Below are 22017 nucleotides of genomic sequence, written 5' to 3'. Positions count from 1 at the left end.
ATTAAAAKGTCAGAGTCTATCCAAATAGATTGTTCTGGTAGTTAGTTGAATGGGTTCAGATTTTACTCAGTTTAGAGTATGATGCATGATATACCCAATGAAGCTGACACTTCCCCAAATATGACATAAAACACAGATTGGCTCTTATAACACAACCAAGTGTCACCAATTGCTATTAGAAACCACTTAAGGAGATGTCCTTCTGGAGGACTTCTGTGAGGTTGACCAGTGGTCTGGGAAAAAGATGAGCGTAGTGTTTGTGAACCTAACTATAATGAAGTAGAAAACTTGTAGTTATTTTAAACAAATTGAGGAAGAGATAGAGAAAGAATGAACACCATCCAACTCTAGCACCTAAGTTACAGAGCCTGAGGAGTTGAGACTCCTCTATTGGTGGCGAAGGGTTTCKTCATAGATGGTTCATAGTGAAAAGACAAATTACATCTTCTGGAGTAGTCTTATTTTTCCCTTTGACTACGTGGTGTACTCAGGGAGACTGAACTATTAATATGAACAGCTAAAGTTGGAGGCCTAAAAGTCCATTCTGAATTCCTCCTTGAGACTGGAACACTATTCATGAGGATGCAGTATACACATGTTAAAAGAATTARCAAGTCATGAAAAGCAATGCATAGCTTGTATAAGCAATGTATATTCCTCAGCATTTATCCCATCAGATTTGATGTGGAAACTCGGCATGTGTTTGTTGGTGATCACTCTGGACAAGTGACCATACTCAAACTAGAGCAAGAGTCCTGCAGCCTCGTTACGACATTTAAGGGACACACAGGTAAGGCTTCAGGAGGAGATCCAATCTGGTTCTTCATCTGTGCTCAACATCACTGTGGTGTGACTCTCCTGTGAAACACTATGATGTGCATGTGCATAGCTGGAAGGGAGACAGACCAGCTTAAACTGCCACCAAAACTCAGGGAAGTAATTCTGTATTAGTAAAAGTAAAAGAGGGATCAAACTTCTCAGAAGTGCTGAAAACTCCACAAGCTGCTAATTAAAGTAGAGTTAGGACAAGTGTTGCAGTAACTCTGGGAGGAAAAGGATGCTCCTCAGGGAAAGACYCACATTTGTAAACACTTTTGCTCAAGTGGGATAGACACACCTTGGATGTGCATATTGGAGGTGCTAACTGCTTTTTTAGCTGCTGGGACTTGTGCCCTACAACACTTTAAAAACAGCAGCCATGGGATGTGAGCCTAGCATCTAACAGAAGAATTGGTGGTCATTCCTCAGCATCTCTTCATATCCCTTCTCTGTGGTGGTGTATTTGTCTTCAGTGAACTTGCACAGTACCCGACATCTCCCTTCCAAGGCTATCCTAGTTCTGAGATGGCTGGGCAGAACACTAGATAGTTCAATCCTCATGCTACGATACTATGAAGGTGCCCATAAAATTCCTTGTTTGCTTCTCTTTTATAGTAAAATTTTGTCTCCTGGGAATGGTGGAGATGAAATGCTGTGCAGTCACACTGTGACTGTCATATGGTGGCTTTCCTTCTACCTCTCTTTATTGTTCGGTGGATTCATGTGAGAGGCAGCTGAGCCCTCTGCCTGGAGAACAGCAGTGTAGAGGTTCAGCAGGCTTTCTAGGCAGCTTGTTTTCAATTGGCAAGCAGAGTGTGCTGGCTTCATGGCCTTTGCTGGATAGACCTACATTATAATCACCCTCTCTTTATGTTTTGTAGTATTTTTTAATGTATGTATTTTTAGCTACATTCTTCTCTTCCACTTTCAGTAATGAAATGACTGTTCTGTGCATCTCCTATTTTAGGTGGTGTCACTGCTCTCTGTTGGGACCCAGTACAGCGAGTTTTATTCTCGGGCAGTTCAGATCATTCCATTATAATGTGGGATATTGGAGGAAGAAAAGGAACAGCCATCGAGCTGCAAGGACATAAGTATGTTCAAAGCCCTTCCTCCTGTTTTCCTGTGAGAAAAGCTAAAGGCAGAAGCCACATCTGGAAACAAACAGTCCAGAGGTTACAGTCTTCACATGCATTATGTTTGTATATGTGGCTCCCTATGGTCCATATACAAGGCGAATAAATTGCTTTTAGTAAGGTTTTCAGCACTGGGCCCACAGTTTGCAAATGGTAAAGAAGAAAAGCACAGCTATTACCTATGTCCTGAATGTGCTGTGCAGGAGTCTGCACCTCTGTGGGGAAAGGAGGGGTCCTCAAATGAGAAGAGCTGCCAGGGAATTCTTGTTTTTTAAGTGCCAAATTCTTTATTTCCCCTAGAGGGAGCATCAGGCTTGGCGAATTAGTCCCTTTTGACTCAATGCTAACTATGTGTTTTACATGTCACTATATTTAGAATCTGAGCTGTATCTAATGTCTTTTACCCAAACGGGCCTTCACCATCTCCTTAATGCAAAGAGGCTTGACCTTTGCAAATACAGACCTCACGTTTGCATAGTAGAGTAGATATCTTTGAAGAAGAGTAAGCCTGTGCTGGACACTGAGTAGAGATTAGAGGTGGAATAGGTCTAGCTGCAATGAATTCCTAGAGTTTTAAATGCTGACAGTGTAACAAGTTTGGGTCAGTGTATTGGAAGGTGTATATATGTAAGACTTGCCTGCCAAACTCAGGTCTGAAGAGACTCCAGCATTTGCAGCTTCTTATATGCACGTACGTTTTTTGTGCAGGATGCTGTGCTCTGCTGAGTGATTTGGTTGGGCCACTTGCATTTCAGAGCCCTGCAGAGCTCTTGCTGAAATTCCCAGCTCACCCTTATACCCCTGACATGGGTGCTTGCTAGTGCACCACAGCTATATTTATTGCTGTGGAAATTCTAAAATGCAATTAGCCTCTGGATCTTGCATGTAGCATGGCTTTTGGCTTACACTGTGCATGTACAGACCTGGCCCTAATCACAACAGGAACTGAGAAGCATTTCACTTAGTGGTGCTATGGTTCTTGGCAAGTCAGCGCTGTCTAGGAGGGCTGTATTATACCAAACTGTCCTGTAAAACATTGCTGTATGGAAGAGCAGCCATATGCACAGACAGATGGATCAATATGAAAGGCCTCTGAGTAGGTGAGGCCAGTTGTGGTGGCAAACAAAACTGATACCAAAAGGTATGAGGAATTTCCAGTCCCTRTATGCTGAGTTACCGTCCTCTTAGTACATCTTGTTGTATGGTGGTTGTTTCCCAGGTCATAAATATTTTGAGATGAGGTCTGGTTTTAATTCTTTCATGATGGACCAACCTTAACTTTGGGGGTTTAAACTGAATTGTTTCTCCCATGTTATTTTTTCCTTAAAAGAAGAACAAAAAGCACCTAAATCTTCCACCTTACCTTGGGAAGACTTAGGAGCAATTTAGGGTTTCCTATATTACTTTTGAAATTCTCCTTGCTTATTAGTACTGAAAGAAAGTCTTCAGCAGTTCTTCAGTGCTTCACTTCTGGATGCTGCAGATATTTACCAAAACAATGTTGTTACTAGCTTTCTGAATAGGAAGCTAGTACCAGGGCTACATTTATGCTTTCAGGAATGTCTTCTGAGAGGCCCTAGATCTCTAGCTTTGTTCTGGCTTTCCAGCAAAGCTAGGACCTCCTGTCTCATGAGCAGGGAAAGCAGTTACCACAATGGGCCTTGATTTTCGTGGCTCCTGCCCAGATGAGCAACACTCTGGTTCTAGTCCCAGCTGGTTAACAAAGACTCTGATTGGCAGCACTGTCTGATGTGTATTTATGTTTGCATTGGTGCTCTGACAAATGCTGTATACTGTGAGGGGACTGAAGATATGGGCAAACTGGAGTTTTATACTGCTTTATTGTATATTCTATACTTAATTTTTGTGTTAGTCATAAATGGTTAATTAGTAACTTTCTTGTTTCTTTTTCAGTGATAAAGTGCAGTCTCTCTCTTATGCTCACCACACTCGACAGCTCATCTCTTGCGGTGCGGACGGTGGCATCGTTGTCTGGAACATGGATGTTGAGAGACAGGAGGTAGATACTCAGTTCTTGTTGGTTCTGTCTGAAACCATCTTGGGAAGAAGAGGCCTTTCTAAATGCATAACTTTCAGCTTGAACAGGATTGTTCCAGGCAGTAAAAATGCTCCAGTTATTATACAGCAATTATGCTGTGCCTTTAATAATACAGTACAGGGGTAATTATCTGACAAAAACTTTGTGTTAAGTATGCTGTGAAATGGTTTCTATCCTTTACATTGCTGCTCTGAAAGGCATCCTCTAACAAAGATGCTGTGAGATGCTTTGCGTTGTTTTTTAGGATATCATGAGAAATATTATAGTTCAGAGGTAAACGATGGATTGATTATTATTTTATTAGGTTTTTTTAAGAAAACAAAATAAGAAAGCTCTTTGCCATCTCTGGAAACCTGCACTTTGATCCAGGTTTTTTTCTCTGTTCTTGCTAAAAAGACAGTTAATTATGCCTTCAGTCTCTCCTGCTGCTCAGTCTTGCTACCCTCTGGTGTAACCACATAAAACAGTGGTAAACAATGACTTTGCTGATCAAGACAAAGAAATTTCACCCATACAGTCATGACCATTTTTATGCTGTGTGACTAATGAATGTGAACAAGTGCAAAAATGTACCCCAGGACTTCTGTACTGTGGGCCCAGCCTCCATTCAGCAATTTCTAAGACCTGACTCAGAGAGGTAAGGATGCTCTAAGTCTGTGTTGAGTGAATCAGGCTTTAGCCGTACTTCTGAATATGGCAAATCTCAGTAAAAAGAGTCACGGCAAGCCTCTGCCTTTCCCTACCTGGAGACTACAGCTATGTGTAATGATCTGCCATATTCCCAAGGGAAGGCAGGGCCAAGAGGAGGCCCAGGTACCGCGCTTAACCATGGCAGGTAGGTCTGAGTACAGAGAGGTTATTCAGCCAGCGTGTAGTGTGGGATTGTGGCTGGAAAGGACACAGCTGGGATGAAAACACCCTTCTTTTACCTTTTGCCTTTAACATGTGATGCAGAACATTGCCATAATTGAGTAGGTTTAGAGAAAAGCAAGGAGGGGTAAGGGTGGTGAATTTTTCCAGTTCACTCGATGTTCTTGACAGCACAGTGTTTAATCAGCTTTGCTGTTTCCCCACAAGGGTTTTCGGTCTCCCCTGGTTGTGTGGGTCTCTCTCAAGCAAGGGCTCAGGAGACTTTCATAAGTGGAAAAACGGATTGAAAAATCTGCTGAAATAGGCCTAGGCAGGAACTGAACTACTCTTAGCCCCTTTTTCACATGAATTAACATTCCAGTTGGCTCTCTTTAATTGCTGATCTARTGGCCAATTATGTCATCAGCTCCAGAAGTGAAACGAAAGCAGAGCAGCTTCCTCCCTCCCAACAGATGTTTCCTCATTGCTGCAACTCAAACATCCAGAAATGAAAATCTTATTTATTTGCTGTCTTAGAAAGACTACAATAAGGGTTAAAATTGGTTTGTTGTGAAACAAATGGCAGTGTTGTGAGAGGACTGGTTAAAAACTGGAGGAGAAATATAATTAGCTAAATGAGAGTTTAGCAGCAGGTGCTGCCAAACGGGTGTTCTGCTTTCTCTAGATGGGGCTGTATGGGCTTGTTCTTGTTATCAGTGGTGCAATAGGGAGTCCATTGTGCTAAATCACTTCCRAAACCTGAATCTTTGGGATTTTAATACCAGATCTTGTTTTGGGCTCCTAAAGCACTTTCTTCTGGATTTTGACTATTGTATTTTTTGCCTGTTTTTTTCCCACTTGATGTTACCAGATTTTCCCACATCTCTGAGATTACATTAGAATGCATTAAGCCGTTTTTTCCCTTGGTTTCTTATTTTAAATTCTATTTTTAAAAAGCTGTAAGAAGCGAACATCTGAAAGATGCTAGAAGCTGTGTTTCCATTTTACTGCAAAGCAGTAGTAACTGCACAGTAGTGCAGTAACTGCAAGTAGTGACTTGCAGTAGTCACTAGCAAAACATCTTCTTCATGTATATATAGTGTTCAGATGCTTCAGAGATGAAAAATGTATTCATGCAGATGTAAATCTATAGGCATTAAACTAAAAGACAGTTGCAGGTAGGAAAGACAGGAATTTACCCCTGCAGAATGACCTGCCTTTAAAGTAGCTGACAGAAAAGCTGAAACAGACAGTTGGGGGTCAGAGTAATCAGGGGAATTGAGGGACTCAGTCAGCCTTACCGTATGCTTGTCTGGCTTTCATATTGTTTTTAATTCTTAATCTTAACTGTGTCTCTTGCCTTCTTTAACTGCAATACTTGAGAAGCTTGTGGCTCTGATAAGCCAACCGCAGTTTGTTAATAGCGCTTCCTCACAAAGTATTTAATTTAATTTATTATTTATTTAATGTTTTCCGGGTGGTGGGGGTGGATGAGAGCATGTCACTGCGCTGCCTAAGCAGTGCTGGGAGGGCTGGGGGTTGCCTCACCACAGGGACAGGAAGGATTTGCTTGCCAGCACCTGCTTTGGCCTGAGCGCTTGTCCAGGTGGACAGGCGAGAGGAGCAGAAGTCATCTGGTGGGAAGGAGCCTTGCATAGGACTGACAGACTGTCCCCTGACAGACAGACAGTTGGAGGAGGGTCAAATGCAGCTGCCCTCTGAAATGGGGAACCAAGGCTCTTCCTGCAGAGCGTGTCCCAGAGAGGGTTTCCTAAACACGGTGGGGAGAAGCACTGCCTGTCCCCTGGCGACTCAGTGCAGCACATGTGTCAGAGGACCCAAGGGTACAGGAGGAGGTCGCCTGCCCCCTCCATGTGCCTCCCCACTGCTGCAGGCGTTTCCTGACATCTTCCAGGGTCAAACAAAACTTGTTTCTCCAAGCAAAACTTGTTCCCCTTGGCCAAAACTTGCTTCTGTTCATTCCATGCAAAATGGCTGGAGGAGAGAGAAATGCCTTTATTATTTTCTTTTAATTGAATCTTCTCTATCCTTACCCCCTTCATCTACAGCATGAGCGCGAAGCTACACATTGCATTAGGAAATGGAAGACTTGCCTTACATCTTCTTTGTGTAAAAGCAGGGAAAAGAGTTGTTTGGGGTTTTTAGGCTTGTTCAGGAGACTCATCTTTCTCAGCCCTGCATGTGATTTGTAACAAATACCTCTGACAGCAGGAATGTTGGGAATATCTCTCACGATATTAAAAGAAGGAAAAAAGGCAGCATTTCAGATACCTCCCCCTCTTCTTCCATCCAGATGATTAGCTCAGCTGTTGGAAATACTAATTGCCTCCAGTTTCCAGCAGAGGCAGTAGCAGATGGTAAATGCTGTCCAGTTGGACATTCATTTTTATACACCTAATTCTAAACTTGGAGAGGTGGCAGGAGGCTTGTTTGTTCTTGGGTTATTTTTATCATCTTATAATCAAATTCTGCTTTATGTGTAGGGTGAGAAGTATTGCTCCTCTGTCCTTCAAGGCTCAAAGCTGAGCTAAAAAGACATTTCAGGGAGCAGTCAAAATGATTTCTTGTAAAAATGGGGATTTTTAATCAAGTTCACTTGACAAAGTTACTGCACCCAAAACGTCTTTCTTGTCCTGTCACTGGGCTCCAATGAATGATTTTCTGCTTGTTGCTCATTCCCTTTTTGTGTGTGTGTATGTGTGTTGCAGACACCCGAATGGTTGGACAGCGACTCCTGTCAAAAATGTGACCAGCCTTTCTTCTGGAACTTCAAACAGATGTGGGACAGTAAGAAAATAGGCCTCAGGCAGGTTAGTACGATCCTTTGATACTTTAGCATAATGCAGTTAGGCTCTCCTCTCAGCAGATTACAGTAACTTTTTTTCCTCTAAAGAGTGAAGAACGTGCACTTTGTTTTTCCACTGAGTGCTCAATAGTTGGGTAGTGAGCTCCTCTTGGTGATCAGGCTTGGTTTCACTATGCAGGGGAAAACACTGAGAGCGAAAAGCCTTGCCCGTTAGAAGCAGAAGAAATTTTTGCAGCTGGTCCCAATAGCAAATGCATATAATAGATGTTGGGCTGACTAAATTTGCTGTTTCTGGGCTGTCCACAGTTTTAACCATGTGGGATTTAGCTTATTGTCAGTTGAATCGGTTTTAGAAAGAAATTTGCAGCTGATTTCTGCAGATAGTGTTGGAAGCAAAGCTGTTTTCCATGGGCTTGGGTAAACATCTGTAACTGCTCAGGCTGTGTTGGAAAAGGCTTATTGGTCTGCTTGGAACATGCAGTTACATTTTTCTGCCCAGTAGTAAAGGGCCACAGCTTGCAGCCTTTCAGGAAAGGAGCGTAAAAACACAGAAAAGGGTGTTCTTGTGGAGCTTGAAAGTCAGGTGTCTGGGCCACAGCTGAGCATTTTCTCATTCTTTATATAATGCTTGTCACCATAGTGCCTGGCTCTCCAATGACAGACAAGGCAGCACTGCAGTCTCACGCAGCAGTATGTGAGGAAACAGGATCCAGGTAGTATCAAAATGCAGACACACTAGTACTTCTGAGGCTGAAAACAGCCAAAGAGTTTGAGGTGATTAGGTGATATATGTTTATATTTAGAGGGAGAGGCTGAGATGAGACTCCAGAATGACATTGCACTAATGCTGATAATGGCAGCGTGGCCCCATGCTTCTTTGACCTGGACATGTTTTAATGTGTCACATATTGCTGAGCGTTGTTGTTGTCCCGTACATCCCCAAAGTAAGAATCAAGAGGGTTTTTTTTTCCTCTGAGGAAAAACACCAGGTTGAGAATTGTTGTGCTCACCACTTAGTGTTGTATGATTAGCTGTCTTCCAACTTGATTGTTCAATAGCTGGCACCAATACCAACTTTGGAGAAAGGGGATTGGGTTAAAATTTAACCTCAGCAGTTYCCAGGCCTCTGCTGCTCTGCACATCAGCAGAGGGAGGAGGTGCATCTGCCTCCTCCAGGTACAGTGGGGATCACAGCTCCCAGCTCTGTGAGGGCTTCCTTCTAGAGGGGCTTCCTCGTCCTCTTCCTCCATCTCTATCTCTTTTAATGAAAAGAGCACAGCTTGGATTTTTTTTCTCCTCTCATCCTGTTACACCCCCATTTAGCACTGGCCACACTCGCACTCAGTGAAGAAGCCCTGACCTGCAGCTACACGCACAGATCCCAAAGCACTTAGTAGGAGAGGAAACGATGATTTACTGGATGATGTACATTGTGACCCTGCAGCATGGGGTAGAGAGGTAGAGCCCACCTCACCTGTGCAGTGCTTTATCTGCCAGGTCCCAGTGTCCATGTTAGTGATCAGCTGCTGCTAGCTCCAGGTAGAGAAGGAGAAGAAAAATTGACAGTAAGATTTTTTTTCCCCGTTTACTCTAATGTTTCTGCCTGTTTTCCTTTGTTTTCCCTGGAAGAGTCACTTTCCTGTTTGCTGCAACTTTGGCTCAGTCCTGTTGAAGTGAAATGGTAGAATCAGACAGAGCTGAGCAGTGATTGGCCTCTGGGTGGTGGGTGAAGATATCTTTTTGTGTGTTGCCTCTCACAGCATCACTGCCGGAAGTGTGGGAAAGCCGTGTGTGGTAAATGCAGCTCTAAGCGCTCCTCCATCCCGCTAATGGGATTTGAATTTGAAGTGAGAGTCTGCGATAGCTGTCACGAGTCCATAACAGATGAAGAGTAAGTGTGGGCACTGAGCAGGCTTGCATTGGAGTGGGGCAAAATTCCTGGCCCTGGGAGAGCCAGAGCAGATGCAAGGGTGTGGGGTGGTAGTGGCCAGGGGGGTGGTCCCCAGGCTCTTTCTCTGAGGGATGCCTCTGCCGTACCTCCCAAACCAGGAGGGATAACCTTCCATCCCTGCCTCTTCTCTTAGTGAACACTTCAGGGGAAAACCCTGCAGTCGTGGTCTTTGCTGATTTTGGATCTGTTTCTTCAGGCGGGCACCCACAGCTACTTTCCATGACAGTAAGCACAACATAGTTCACGTACACTTTGATGCCACCAGGGGATGGCTGTTGACCTCGGGGACAGACAAGGTTATTAAGGTAGGAGTGAAGAGATTTCTCTAGCTCTTGTGTTTCATCTCCCCTTTCTCTCCCTTGTGAGTCCAGATATGTCCCACCTGATTTCTTTCACCTGCAGAGACCTCTCTCACAGTCACTAATTCCCCGCTTCTGCCCGATAACAATCAATATTCCTTCTCCATGCAGGAGAATGGAAAATTGCTCCATTCTTCTAAAACTCACTTAGTTTCAAAGTAAGACTTTTGAAATCCCTGTCAGGGATTTTTCTTACATGAGTCTTGTGAAGCACTCAGAGCATCAATAAAATCCTGCAAATTCCTCCTTCTGTGGCAGCACACATTTTTCAAGGGTAAGGGGAGGGGTTAGTTTCTATAGGAAGAATATAAAGAGAATGTCATAAGAGAATGTCATTTGTGTATAATGAAAAAGCTATTCATGGGCCAGAGCTTTCTGCATTCTGTAGCAAAACAGAGAAGTTCAGCTACCTAGATAGAGCTCACTTTTGGGAAGCCGAAGGTATATGTCCGGCTAAAATAGACACTGGATCACATATAGAAGGTCTTCTGCATACATGGTTTGGTTGTCTGAGTTCTGTATATGTCACTGAAAGTGCATTTGAAGTCTTGGTTTATGAGCTTATTGCCTGAAGTGGCTGGGACTAGACTAGCTACATCCAAGTAAGTGTTCACTGTACCTTTTCCTCAGGGAAGACAAACTGTATTTCAGTATGGCTAATCTCAGTTTATGTAGCTAAATAAAGAGAGGCCCTTCCAATGTCAGATCTCCCTGCACAGAAATAGCTAAAATTATGAATAATTTTATAACAAAGCTCTGTTTCAATGATTAAAAAAACCCTCATGTTKTGTTGTGACTATGCTAACCATTCGAGTTAGCAATACACTTTGGTTTTTGGTTTCTCTTAAGGACCTGTTACAACTATGAACCTGGCTTACAGTGTAAAGTATAATGACACAGAGTGTCATTTCGTCAAACTCTACCAGTCTGACATGAATGCTGAAAAATGAAATCAAACTTATTTGGACCAGATGCTTCCATTTTTGACCAAATGGCCTCTCTTAAGCAAAGAAAAAGGTGCAGATTACATAGATATGGCCTTATATACTATATTATATTTTATTATTTTTACCATTATTCACTATGGTATTATCTTTTATTATATTAACAGTTGTGGGATATGACACCAGTAGTGTCTTGATGACACATCAGTGGAACTTGAAAGGTGGTATTTACAGAAGAAACAGATTTTCTAACCCTAATCATACTGCAGAAGATAGATAACGCTGGGCGCCTGTGGCAGATGAGGAAGGAACTAATGCGTTTACAATTATTTTATGTCCTCTGCTTGATCAAGGCTGAACATTTGCATGAATACTCTTTCCACTTATTCTCAAAATATACAAGAAGGTATTTTTTTAAACTAATGGTTTGTACGATCTGACTGTGCTTGGTTGTCTTGAGTTTGTTTGGAAAATCTGTGTGCAGTGCAATTTTTAGTTTTTATATTTCATTGTGTCAGAATACTTGCTGCTTTGTACAGAAGGTTCTTGGGTCGTTTCTTACCGTGTACATTTTCAACATCAGCATACTGTGTAAGGCAATCGGATCTCCCCCCAGCKAGCACCTATTTATTTGTGATATTTCGGCTAGCAATATTCTCTTCAGTAGGGAAACTTCAGGCAGGGCATTGCATGTTCTCTCGTCACATCACTAAGGATCAGATGGACTATGGCAATTCCAAAAAGGGCTCTACCGTCTACTTGTCTGAGCAGACGTCATCTGGAAAATGTTTTATTGTTTCATGGTAGTTTAAAATACAGCTTCCTGGCTCTTTCCTTGCTGCACAAGTTGCAAAACCAGGCGGCAGGTTGCTTGGCAACTAATTTCTACAAAAGCTGAAATAGTTTTCCAGCTCAGAGCATTGCAAGGAGCACACAGGTCTGTTTGAATTTGATGAGGCTGACAGGCTCATTCAAATTAAATTATTGGCAACTGAGGCTTTTGGGAGTGTGTGCACAGAGGGGGAGATCTAAAACTGGTCTGGGTCTGAAAAGTCTGTTTTACCTCTACCTCTACCTTGCACAGCAACATTTCAGCATTTATACCTGTCTCTGTTGTTGAAGATGATTTTGATTTTCCTGTTTTCCATATGGTTAGTCATATTTATTCTTAAAATGCTGATGGTTTTTATTAATTGCCTCTACAGACCAGAAACTGATATTGCTGAATGACACCAATTGTCCTGTTGTCATATTTGGCAGTTTCTTTTAAAAATAAAAAGTATTTAAAAGCCTGGATTGACCAAAATTACCTTTTTAAAAGGACATTGTCAAGATGAATAAACAAAAACAATCCCTTTCTTTTCCAGAGGGATCATATCTGAAAAACCATCTCTCAATTTCTTTAATCCATTTCACTTTTAAACACACAGTTGTTGCTCTTTGAAGAAACTGGCTTAGAAAATAGAGCTGCAGAGCAGACCGAGGAGTTTCCTGTCTCTCCTGTTTAAGCAGGCCTTGTGGTCTGGATTGCTGTGACACAGCAAGTCATTGGTGCTCAATTTTGCCCCATTTTGTACTTTCCTTTTCCCCTCTAAAGTGAGGTGGTGATTATTTTTACCACCATAAAGAACATTGCTCCATAGAGAAAAGTCACATTTAGGGTTGAGTGATAACTCTAAAAGAAAGTAAAGCTTCTCCTTTGCTTGCCTGACAGTAACTCTTGTTTGAGCAGGGCAAAGGGGGGGAAAAGCAATCTGTGGTATTAATTCTTGACTGATTAATTGCCACAGTAAAGGGCGAGTAGTGCATGTGGTAGGACTGCTACATATTTTCAGGGAATTTTTTCTTTTTATGCACCCTAGGAAGTGGGCTTAASCATTTTGCAATCCTGTTGTCTGAAATCATGCCACTCTGGCTTTCTGGCCGTAAAGCCTGTTGGTCCCCCTGTAGGCAGCGTATTTTAATGCATATTTTCAAATATGATTTACATAGCACTAAAAAGAGTCTTTTTTCCAGTTTAAATGTTAATTCTTTTGTTAGTCCTCCTACTTTCTCTCCTGGAAGCTGGATGTTTGTTTCCTCTTGGACAGCTTTTCATTGCACCTTGTGCATATTTTCTGATGACTGAAGCGTTCTTGGCTGTCAGAGCTAGGCAAGATGAGTGAGTGGCCTGCCAAGGTCTCATTTCAACTGGAGGAGGTGTTTGCAACTTTGCCGGACTATGCTGTTCCACATTACCTCAGGCTCAGGGCCTTTTGGCCAAAGACAGATTTGCTTTGCTGCCACAGAGACTGTCTCACACACGGGCAGAAACATGGGAGCTCTGAAGTAGACTTAAATCACTGCTCAGCTTGTGTTCCTGAGGAGATGAAATGGTTGCAACAAGCCTGGATACAATGTGAATTGTGCTTACCTTAATGGAGCTGCGAAATCGGCAGGCTGAGGATCTGCCCCTACGTTAATACTCAGTCCCTTTATACCATATGGAAATTGAAATAAAAGTGAGGGGCCCGACTCTAAAGAGGACTAAATTTGGGAGCAAGGTGTGTTTGGACTACTCTGCAATAAACTCCTGGTCCCCCTTCCCTTCCCAAGGAGCTGTGGTTTCAGTGTCACAAAGAAACTTATGGGTGGATGCTGGGTATACAAATCCATTTTGCAGAATTTCCCTTTCTGTTTTTTCTGACTAAAGTACCTGCAGAGTTATCTGAATTTAACTTGGATGTCCCAGTGTCTTGCAGTCTCAAGATAGAATGGTCTTGGCTTAGAAAATCCTATAAGCTGAAGGGGGAGCTGGTGGAGGGGGTGGAAGGGAAGTGTGTCCCCTTGCTATGATCTTAAAAGATACAATGTAGAGATATCAAGGGGAAATAGGCATGTGTAACTCAAACAGTAATTCCTTTACCTCCCAAATGAAACTAGAAGGATTTGACATTGGGAGAGTTAAAAATGCCTCCCCTCCTGTTCTGCTTTGTTAGTGTAACAGTATCGATTTCTTTTGTCTTCTTGATCAGCACAAATAGGGTTCCCTGCTGCCTGGGCCTTTCTTTCCATTTTAGTCACAAAATAACAAACCTGAGCTATTTTTATGAATTGCACTCTTTGCAGGGGGTAGGGTGTCTTTCAGTGCAGATGCATACTGTGCAGTGCCCCCCTCCACACGCACACACTCAGACAAAGCAAAGCCCCTCTTCCCTGGGGTTTCTGGATTGCAGCACCAGGCTTTTAGTTATATTTCCTGCTGTGCCAGTGGGCATGCAACCAMTGCCGGCCTTCCTCCACTTTTGAGTTTAGAACAGATAGATTTTCATCTCTCTCTTAGCTTGCGTTTCTTTGGGGGAAGAAGCAGTGCTCTTCAGAGAATCTCCTGCAATTTCTAGTTTTAAAAATAAACAGTAGCTGTAGTGCTTATGCAGTGAAGAGGCAGGCATTGGTCCTGTACATAGTGCCTGAACAGCGGACTTGAGCCATGCGTGTACCAGGCAGCTGAAGGAAGATAGACCTGAGACCTGGAGTCTCCCCAGCTCCAGACTTTAGTCCTTTGAAGCAGAAAATAGGTGAAGGGAAAAAGTATGTGGGCAGCTGCTTGCCAGGATAGCACTGATGTTTCTTCCTTTTGTGGGAGGCTACCTCATGGTTAGTCATTTTGAAACAGGGTAGTGCTAAGGGTTAAAAGTTGGGCATTATTGGAGAGACTGGTTCTGTAGGCTGATGGCATTAGTGTGCCCACCTGCTAGCGCTCTTGTTTACAGCTACTTCTTACAGCAAAGCCCAAGTGACCTCCCCACCTCAGTCCTGTGAACTTGAGGCAACCACCTGAATGTCAGCACATTACCTCTTAGAGCATCAAAAGGGAAAACTGCATGTGTGTGTTGCGCTTTGCCTGGCAAAGTGGCATGACTATCTCCAGCACTGAGAAAAGGAGGATGCGTTCCCTGTGCTTGGGGTTGGTTGATGATAAGAAAATGGACTGTTGGACACACAAAAAGGGGTTGTGCAGGATCCAAAAAAAGGTGTAGAAAAAAACATTTGCTTGTTTCCTCAGCTTGCCTGCTGAGGAAATCACTGTTGGAGAGGAATATGCAAATTTTTCTCTAGAGGAGTCCACCAAACATTTGCATCTACTGTGTGACTTAAAAAATGAAGAAAAGATGTATCTTTCTTTAAATCTAAAATATTAGGGCTATTGACTGTATTTGTGAATGCTACATATGACTGCCCTCACTGTTTACAATAGGGTTTGGGTAAGAACAACTAAAATTCAGTTTGGTAGCCCATAAGAGAGAGTTCTACAGTGTGTGTTTTGGCACACCCTGGTCCTTTCCAGGAGACCTCATGGAGCAAATGGGATGTTTTCAATTATGAGTTAAAGGCTTTGTTTCTATATGTGACAATAGTATGCAACAATAACGACAAGCTTGCTCCCTTTTCAGGAGGGATTAATGTGCTAAGTCCCTTCAGCACTGGCCTCTTGTGTAATACTGATGGAAAGGAGGAGCCAGCTTTTCTCTCCAAAATCACATGTGAAAGTTGTCAGGAAATCTTTGAACCTCAGAAKAATTCCCCTAGTTTGACCAATAACCTAATGTTCTTAAATTTACGTTTCAGRGATTAAGTCTTTGTGGTCACGTGTGACTTTTTATTGCATTTCCCCAGTTYGGGGGGATTTTGCACTGTGGCTTGTTTTTGGCCATCTCTGAAATTTTGTTTGCTGCAGGACAACATTGTGCTGCTAAGAATAAAAGAGGCTGAGTTCAAAGGCATTGAAATCGCTGCCATGTGGGGACATCAAACTCAAAACAGAATGGAAACAAAACAGCACAGTCTACTGGCAAAGTGGTYGCAAAAAAAAGATGCCAAGAGTGAGTGTTATCAGCATACAAAAAGAGCCAGTAGTGTAGAAATGAATATTCATCAGAATTGTACAAAGATGAACTATCTCGGTCCTCGCATTATAAGCCAACCTGCAGTCCTGGTCAGGATCCAGATGCCACGAAGAGTAGAGTTGTTCTGGTGATGGGGTGGTAGATTAAACCTATGAAGACCTAACTTGTTTCTTGTTCTATGTCTTAGTTGCCCAGTAGTAGCATCTGTCTACCTCAAGGAGTGCTGTGAGAAATGCATTAAATGTGGATGCACTTAGCTATTTAAATGATGGGAGAGAAACATCACTATTAACATGGTGCTGGGAGGTGTCAGGCCTTAAGGAGATGTTGGTTTTGCCCCTCTCTGGTTACTTGTTCCCATACATAAAATAATCTCAATGTATTAAAAGTTTTATCACCTTTACACTTTCCAAGCTTCTTTGCACAGTTTTTTCCTCCCTATTATCAGAATTCAACAACTTTGTAGATACTAATCAATACAAATACTTTGTAGCAGTTCTGGGCTTTCCTCAGATTTGAAAGACTCACTCATTAAGACCTTGACTTTGTCCTGTCCCAAGAAAATGTCCCTACTAATTCTGTGGGGTTGCTGCTACCAAGTATTCAATAAAGTTTCAGCAAAAATGAGTACATGAACTTGATTCATCCTTAGTTTCAAATTATTTTCTCTGAAGTTCTCACCACTCTGTCTTTGATGTTGAATAAAATCTTATTTCTTCTTCTCCCACCCTGCCTGCAGCCAATACCATAGTTCTCTGGCTTACAGCTTGGATGTGAACCTAATTATCTCTGGTTTGGACACTGAAGTTACGTGCTCAGTGTCCAGACAGTACTGCAGCAAACAAAGATGCACAGCTGAAGTTATGCTTTAAGAACAGGATGACYGACAGAAGCCACATATTGATAAATACCATCTACCAGGCATCTGCTGTATGACATTGTTACTTCAGAAAATCTGATTTTTCTTGACTAGTTCAAAGGTGTGGTTTAGTTTTCCAAAGGCTGCAAATGAATTTTGACTCTGTCTTTATTTGGTTAGTTCTTAAGTCCACCATACTAACCAATACCTCTCTTATGAACTTCATTGTCTTTCAGAATATAGGGATTTTACATGAAAAGTATTTCCAGCTTTGGTTCTGGTCAGTGTTTTCTAGGGATATTGCTCAGCAATTGGATCACTTTTTTTCTCTATTATATTGTAACACTTTTCCATTCCTTTATGTAAGTAGGTGTCTCCAACATAACTGAATAAATTGTGCTAGTTCAACTCAACTGAATTCATTTCCATCAACTTTTGTCTATTGCTTTTCCTCCTGTGTGTGTCTGTGTGTCTGTGTGTTGACTTGTAACAAGGAATTTGGAGTATTGAGTTTCACTGGACCCATTCATCTACTCATTCTTTTTGTTGGCATAAAACTGGCAACTATTATCTGAGCAAATGGGGTCATTCCGTTAACATGATGAATTTTTACTTTCACTACCTGGAAATGGATGAGCAGCCCATGGAAGTGGGCCATTTGGGCAGTGTACTGATTGCCCAGTTCTCTGCGTCACCCCAAGACTGCCTGCTGATTGCCTTTCTCAGCTCCTGCCATGCCTGGAAAGTAAAGGGAAAATTACCAAGAGGGAAGCTTTTTAACCGTCAAGGAAAACCTGAAGCTCCCTGAAGTTTGCAGTGCTGTGGGTTTTGGCGCTCTTCTGTCCATCAGCGTTTGTATCTGTGAGGTACCACTTCCACTGCTGGCACAGCAAAGATTTGAGTTGTTTCTCTTGATTTCTTGTGACGGTGGAAAGCCTGCCCTGCTGCAGCCCTTTGGCCAAGCTGACACTGTGTCTCTTTGGAAGGCTGTGCGTCAGGGTCTACCTTGCTAGAGAGCAGGTTTTCTTCACAAGAATGCACCATCTTTCCAAATGTGTATCTGCTGTCTCCCTCAAGAGAGAGAAACATAAATACTTCATGACCTACTTCATAACCAAAGTTCTTGCATTTGGACACTTTTAGTCTCAGAATGTTGTTTATGTTACACTCCCTCCCCTTTAAGTTTCTTGCCTTTTCAGTATTCCTTTCTCTTTCTTAGTGTCTAGATCGGTGCTATAAGGATTGTTGCTGGAATACAGTTTTCAAGTCCTCTTATTTGCATTTCAAAACTATCTTCTGCAATCAGTGACTGTCTGTCGAAATGCACCCAGAACTTCCTCTCCCAACAAAACATAAGAAATGCAAGACACTGATGGGCAAACAAGGGAATATCCTGAGATGAGATGGGAGAGATCTGAAGCTTCCCACTTTCATTCAAAATGTTAACAGCTCGTTTTAGAAGACATCTGGGGAATACTGACCAGCGCTAATTTTAGATTAATGGGATCCAGTGTCATAAGAAGGGGAGGGTCTTTTTTTTTTTTTTTAGCAGGGACTGTGAGCAGGCATCACACTCAAGGAATGGAAAAAGGTCCTGGGCAATAGGAAGTTATAGATTAAACTATTTTATGGCTGCCCTTCTCCACTGAAGTCATTGACCACCGGGTTGTTCTCTGAAAGAATGATTTTGTACTTTGGCAATAGCACTTAAACCATGTTCATGCTCCACTCACTGATTTAAACATTGTTTAATGAAAACTAGTACTGCTCCTACCCGTTATGTCTTTAAAGACTGCTCTGTCATTCCAAGAATATAATTATTGACTGAATTGAAGAATGAAAGGTCTGGCCCAGAGCTCTGTTCCACCACATAAAATATTAACACTGAGTTCTTCAGCATTGACTAAAGTCTGTTGATATTGAAGGCCTTAGTAAAACTGCCAGCTCTCAGCCCAAGCTGAGCATGTTTCAAAATCCCACCTCAGTCATTTTTAACAGGAAGGGGTATCCCTGTTTGAGTCACGTTACCAAGGACTCGAAACAGTATTAGTGTGGAGAGTTAGGACAGCACAAAAGCTGGGAGGTATGTTGGTGCAGATGCAAGCAGTTAGTATTTGCAGCTGGCGCCAGAATAGTGAGGTATTTATATTTAAAATGCTTTCCAATTTAGTAGTAGGGTTTGGGGTTTTATGGGCTTRGGGGAATTTTGTTGTGGTACATATGAAGTTACTTTTTCTGGCCCACCCCTGCTTTCTATAGAGAACAGTTCTACAGAAACCAAAAATACGAGAACGCTGACAGAGCCCTGGTACTCAAAAGCAGGCTACTAACAATTGTTTTCACCTTTAATCAACCACAGTTTTGTTTTGTTTTGTTTTGTTTTTTAACAAAGAACAAACATGGCCCAAAAATGAAACGTCAGGAAAAGGAAATGCTGTTTACAAAATCTTCTGGTATCTGTTGCATGAACCTAAAATTTTCACCGAAGACTAGAAGGACATTCCAGTGGCATCTGTTACTTGTGCATCTGCATCGCTGCAGTCAGTCCTGCTGCGGTGGCGATGGGCCATGTGTTCCCACTGGGACATGGGGAAATGACTCCACATGCGGTCTGTGGTGTTGCATTCCTGTTTGTGCAAAATCCCCAAGAGAAAAAGCCTTGGGCGACATTAAGAAATTAAGAAAAATGAGAAAGTCTTCAGAATGTGAATAATTAAACAACGGAGGTCAGAATCATATAAGCTTGAAAGATGATATAAGAAGAGCTGGGCTGTTAGTGGAAAGGGAAGTGAAGTAAGAACAGCCATTGTACTAGTATTTCAGGTCCTATAAAACAGGTGTGTTTTTAAGTTCTTAATGTGCATGGCTTAACAGGAATTTGTACCACGTTATATTTCTGATATTCTTTCACTGGATGCCATTTTTCTCTTGCTCCTGAAAATTTTATAGGTGACACTAAATGTATTTGCTTACATGCAGGTACAATTTATTCTGAACTTCATTAACATAAAACATCTTGCTGGCTTTATAGCTACATACCTCATTTGCTCTTATGGAAAAGGTGTGAAATAAATCATCATTGGGAACATAATACCAATAGTGTGGGAGACTGCAGATTTTGTTTCTACCTGCTGTCCTGTATTTAATTTTTTTATCACAAGTGCACTTAAACCATAATATAAAGTATCTGGCTCTTTTTTATACTGTGACCAAACTTAGATTAAAGCAGTTTTCATACTGTTGCCCTCATTTCCAGCTTAAGCTGTGACTAAAAAGAAAATTATGGGATATTTAAATATATCAATACAGAATGTGGACTAGAATATATGTTAAAGTGCACTTTGGGTTATTTTTATGAACTGTTTAGATATCTGTCATTCAACTTTTCTTCTATACTGCAGAGCTGAGAAGTGATTTGAATTAAAACACTCAAGTATGCAAACATTGTCTTAATTTGCTTTGAAGCTACTAGATTGAGAAATGCAGTTACTATATATGCTTTCTGCCATGCTCTTGTTTTCAGGAACTGTATTTAACAGTTTGAACAATGTAAAATGTTGTTAATATAAGGTTTTGGGGGAAATAAATGTCTGCGCAAACCTTCCTGTCATTTTGTTTCATTGTAGCGTGAGAAGGAGTTATGTTTCTAAAATGAAGCAATAGTTTGAATGCTGCTCCAGCCTCTTCAGGAAGAAGTGTGACAGCCTGAAGTGTTTCAGCAGTGCTTTTCATGGGAAAACTTATTCCAGCGCCTCTCTTACAATAAAGCCTGTATTTCTGTGGCAACTGACAACAGGCTGAAAAGCAAAGTTTTCCTAAATTGATACTTAATAGAATGCCTTTGAATATTAAGTAAATGCAGAACTCTGAAGCACGCTCTTGGTTTGAAAGTGGACATCAGCCAGTAGGATATCTTTCGGGAAACTAAAGTATGTAAAGTAGACATAATGATTTCTCCTCTGCCCATCAGCATGGCCTCAAGCTATGTCACTGTAGAGAGCTCCAGAGAACATCTGTTTTATTTTTGTGTCTAATTCTTTTGTCCTACCATACTGATCTCCAACCATGTGCAGAAACAGGTAGCATAACTTTGCTGGGTTTTGTGGGTAGCTTGCTATCAAACACACTCAGTTCAGGAGATGTGTCACCACTACTGTGTCACCACCACTGCTCGTAATAGTCTTGGCTTTTCAGTAATTAATATCTGAAACACATAAGATAAAATGAATCCCACCTGAATGTCTTAGTCTGAGCTGGGTTATCTTTAAAGTCAGTAAAAAGATATAGGTACACATGGATTGTTTCTAAACTAGATCCAATAAATCACTGTGGAAGAGCCTGTACTCTCTCTACTGATTTACAGTGGGAGTCCAGATGAATAGTTCAAATGTCCACAAGCCAGGTAATATGAATCTCATCTTCCCTATCTGGAAATAAACTGTTCCAGGCAAAATAAAGCCCTCTCATCAGGAGGTGAAGCTCTCTATCCTATAAAACTTGAGACTCCCAGTGTTCCCTTCCTCTTCTTATTCCGTTCATAATGATAAAGCAATTCCATTTGATTTTTAACAGAAAAAGCAAGCACATAAGGCTTAGCATGTTATTTCTTTTTATCCTGGAGTCATGCAGCCATTTCTCCATTGCCTGAAGGGGAGTAGTCCAATCACATCAGGGTGTGGTGCATGTTGAGGTCCCCTCCTTCATAGTGTCTTGACGTAAATGGGATAATATTCTGTCCTGGCTCCATAAAGTAATGCGGCAGGCATTTGGCAGCATTCCTAAATTCTTGCTGTTTGAACATCAGGAAGCAGATCACTTGTGCATGCCAGAGCTGAATTATAGAAACTGAAGGCTGTGAGAAATCCTTCTGTTTAAACTAAGCAGGCACTGCAGAAGAGAGTTTCTGCATTCCTGATCATAGGTTAGAGCCTAGGCACTCTCACCCCCCCCCCCCAAAGAAAGCAACCAACCTGCCAAATACAGTGTTTAATAACACTTCTTCTTTCCTGAAGTCATTCATGAGAGCTATTCAGCGCTTCTCAGGATTTCTCTTTACATTGAGTGTTTTAAAAGGTTTTGGGTATATTCACAATGCCTAGTGCTATCACTTGGGTTTTATTTCATTTTAATGGCTCTGTATTTTTCTTCCAGTTCAACCTTACTGTGTCTTGAGTTAGCAGGTGCATATTCACAAGGGAAGGGACTCTCAGCAGCAGAACAAATTTGCAACCGCCACTATCCCCCACTATGAGCACACCTGAATGCAATTTATTTTTTAACAGAGCTATGGCATCTTACCTCTGCTCTACATGAGGCACACTACAGTAC

The 22017-nt window shown here is 41.8% G+C and overlaps 1 protein-coding gene across 3 annotated transcripts in view; it reads left to right on the top strand.

The window, feature by feature from the left end:
• WDFY2 (WD repeat and FYVE domain containing 2) overlaps positions 1 to 20278 on the top strand; it is a 52210-nt gene extending 31932 nt beyond the window's left edge. For 2 of the 3 annotated variants that reach the window (XM_026073694.1, XM_026073695.1), the window contains 7 exons: positions 678 to 790; positions 1787 to 1913; positions 3870 to 3975; positions 7593 to 7694; positions 9451 to 9581; positions 9838 to 9946; positions 19082 to 20278. In XM_026073694.1, the coding sequence (XP_025929479.1) occupies positions 678 to 790; positions 1787 to 1913; positions 3870 to 3975; positions 7593 to 7694; positions 9451 to 9581; positions 9838 to 9946; positions 19082 to 19402 (1009 nt within the window). In that variant the 3' untranslated portion in view covers positions 19403 to 20278. Of the gene's footprint in view, positions 1 to 677; positions 791 to 1786; positions 1914 to 3869; positions 3976 to 7592; positions 7695 to 9450; positions 9582 to 9837; positions 9947 to 11111; positions 12236 to 19081 lie in introns of those variants that run through there. The other variant, XM_026073696.1, reaches the window with a different exon arrangement.
• Positions 20279 to 22017: the final 1739 nt, after the last annotated feature.

The sequence above is a fragment of the Apteryx rowi genome, unplaced genomic scaffold (genome assembly GCF_003343035.1).
Source record: "Apteryx rowi isolate R43461 unplaced genomic scaffold, aptRow1 scaffold_372, whole genome shotgun sequence".
Classification (NCBI taxonomy): Eukaryota; Metazoa; Chordata; class Aves; order Apterygiformes; family Apterygidae; genus Apteryx; species Apteryx rowi.
Note: the sequence above shows the minus strand (reverse complement) of the source record. Positions and strands in the feature narration are given on the sequence as shown.